Below are 1,617 nucleotides of genomic sequence, written 5' to 3' on the forward strand. Positions count from 1 at the left end.
TTCATCTGTCATCCCTCACCTCTCCTTCCCTCACACACCCCTCCCCCCCCCTCTCTATTCCAGCTGCCCCAGGTGCTATGTGTCCACCTACAGCGGACCCAATGGCTGGACAATGGGGCACCGGTCAAGCGCTACGACCACGTGTCCTTCCCAGAGAACCTACAGATGGACCAGTACCTCTTCTCCAATCAGAACAAGGCAGGCGGGGACGTCAGCGGCCTGCTGGGTGGGGCTGACCTCACGCTGCAGATGCTCAGGTAGGTAGGGCGAGTCTTCTTAGGCACAGCCGTTTTTGGGAGTCGATGGTTGGCGGGTGCTCTGATGTGCTTCTTCTTCTTCTTTCCTATCGAACATCTATCGTCTTTATCTCCCCTCCTTCTTTGTTGTGTTTTGTTAATCTCTTGTAACACCTCTAATCTTCGGGGCAGACCTCACGCTGCAGATGCTCAGGTAGGCGTGGCAAGTCTTCTTAGGCACCGCCATTTTTGGTGCAGAAAACAGATCAGCATTTTTGTGTTGCGAGTCGATGGTTGGTGGCTTCTCTGATGTGGTTTGCTTCTTCTACTTCTTTCATTTCGAACATCTGTCGTGTTTATTTCCCCCCTCCTTCTTTGTTAAGTTTGTTAATCTCTTGTAACGCCTCTAATCTTCGGGCCAGACCTCACGCTGCAGATGCTCAGGTGGGTGAGGCGAGTCTTCGTAGGCACCGCCGTTTTTGGTATGGTACAGGAAACAGACTGAATAATAAATCGGTCGGTGGTTGACGGGTGCTCTGGTGTGGTTTGTTCTTTCTTTCCTATCAAACATGTGTTGTCCTGATCTCTCCTCCTTTTTTCATATGATGGTTGCTGTCTTGTGTAATATTTCTAATCTTCAACACTTATTGTGTTGAAAGTGCTGTATCAAAACTCTTATCAAAACTAAAACTTTTATTTTAGAGACGGGGAAGGGTGGGGGTGTAAGTTGAGATGTTGAAGCAATGCACCTGGGGCTGGCAGGGGTCAGAAATAAGATGTTCATGGAAGAAAAGTATCTGGATAGATAATAACAATACTGGATTAGAAGAAAAGTTCACCTCTCTGTATGAAATGCTCATCATTTATCCATTGCTAATGGATGATTGTCAAGTGCCACATGTAGGTCCTCCTTCTTTGATATCTCTTCTGTCTGTCTGTCTTGCTTGCGCCGACAACCAAGTGATTTTGGTTTGTTTTTTTTCATACCCAAAAATGTGTTCTGTGTTCGTCGGTGGTTGGCGGGTGCTCTGGTGTGGTTTGCTCCTTCTTTCCTATCAAACATCTGTCATACTTATCTCCCCTCCTTTTTTGTGTATGTTACTCTCTTGTTACATGCAATCTATTCTTCGGTACTTAGATGACCTTATTGTGTTGCAAGTTCCGTAATACTCTTACTAAAACTTAAGATATGTGTGCTGTGGTTGTGCCAGTGGAAAACTGCAGTTCAGCAAAAAAATAAGAGGTGGTTTTGTTGCTATTTCTCCACTCTTTCTTTCTTCTCATGTAGTGGTTACTTTTCTCACATATGTTTCTCCTTCCATTATCCCTCTCCATTATCACTCCCCATCTACCTGTCCCATTTTATCCTGCCCAACAACAA

The 1,617-nt window shown here is 45.5% G+C and overlaps 1 protein-coding gene across 1 annotated transcript in view; it reads left to right on the plus strand.

Annotated features, from left to right (window-relative positions):
- The window catches only part of LOC106011162 (ubiquitin carboxyl-terminal hydrolase 30), a gene marked incomplete at both ends in the record, with an annotated part of 3,310 nt that extends 3,053 nt beyond the window's left edge, over nucleotides 1-257 (plus strand). The window contains 1 exon segment of the mRNA XM_013079806.1: nucleotides 64-257. Coding sequence (XP_012935260.1) covers nucleotides 64-257 — 194 coding nt within the window.
- Nucleotides 258-1,617: the final 1,360 nt, after the last annotated feature.

Source organism: Aplysia californica, unplaced genomic scaffold (assembly GCF_000002075.1).
Source record: "Aplysia californica isolate F4 #8 unplaced genomic scaffold, AplCal3.0 scaffold00064, whole genome shotgun sequence".
NCBI lineage: Eukaryota > Metazoa > Mollusca > Gastropoda > Aplysiida > Aplysiidae > Aplysia > Aplysia californica.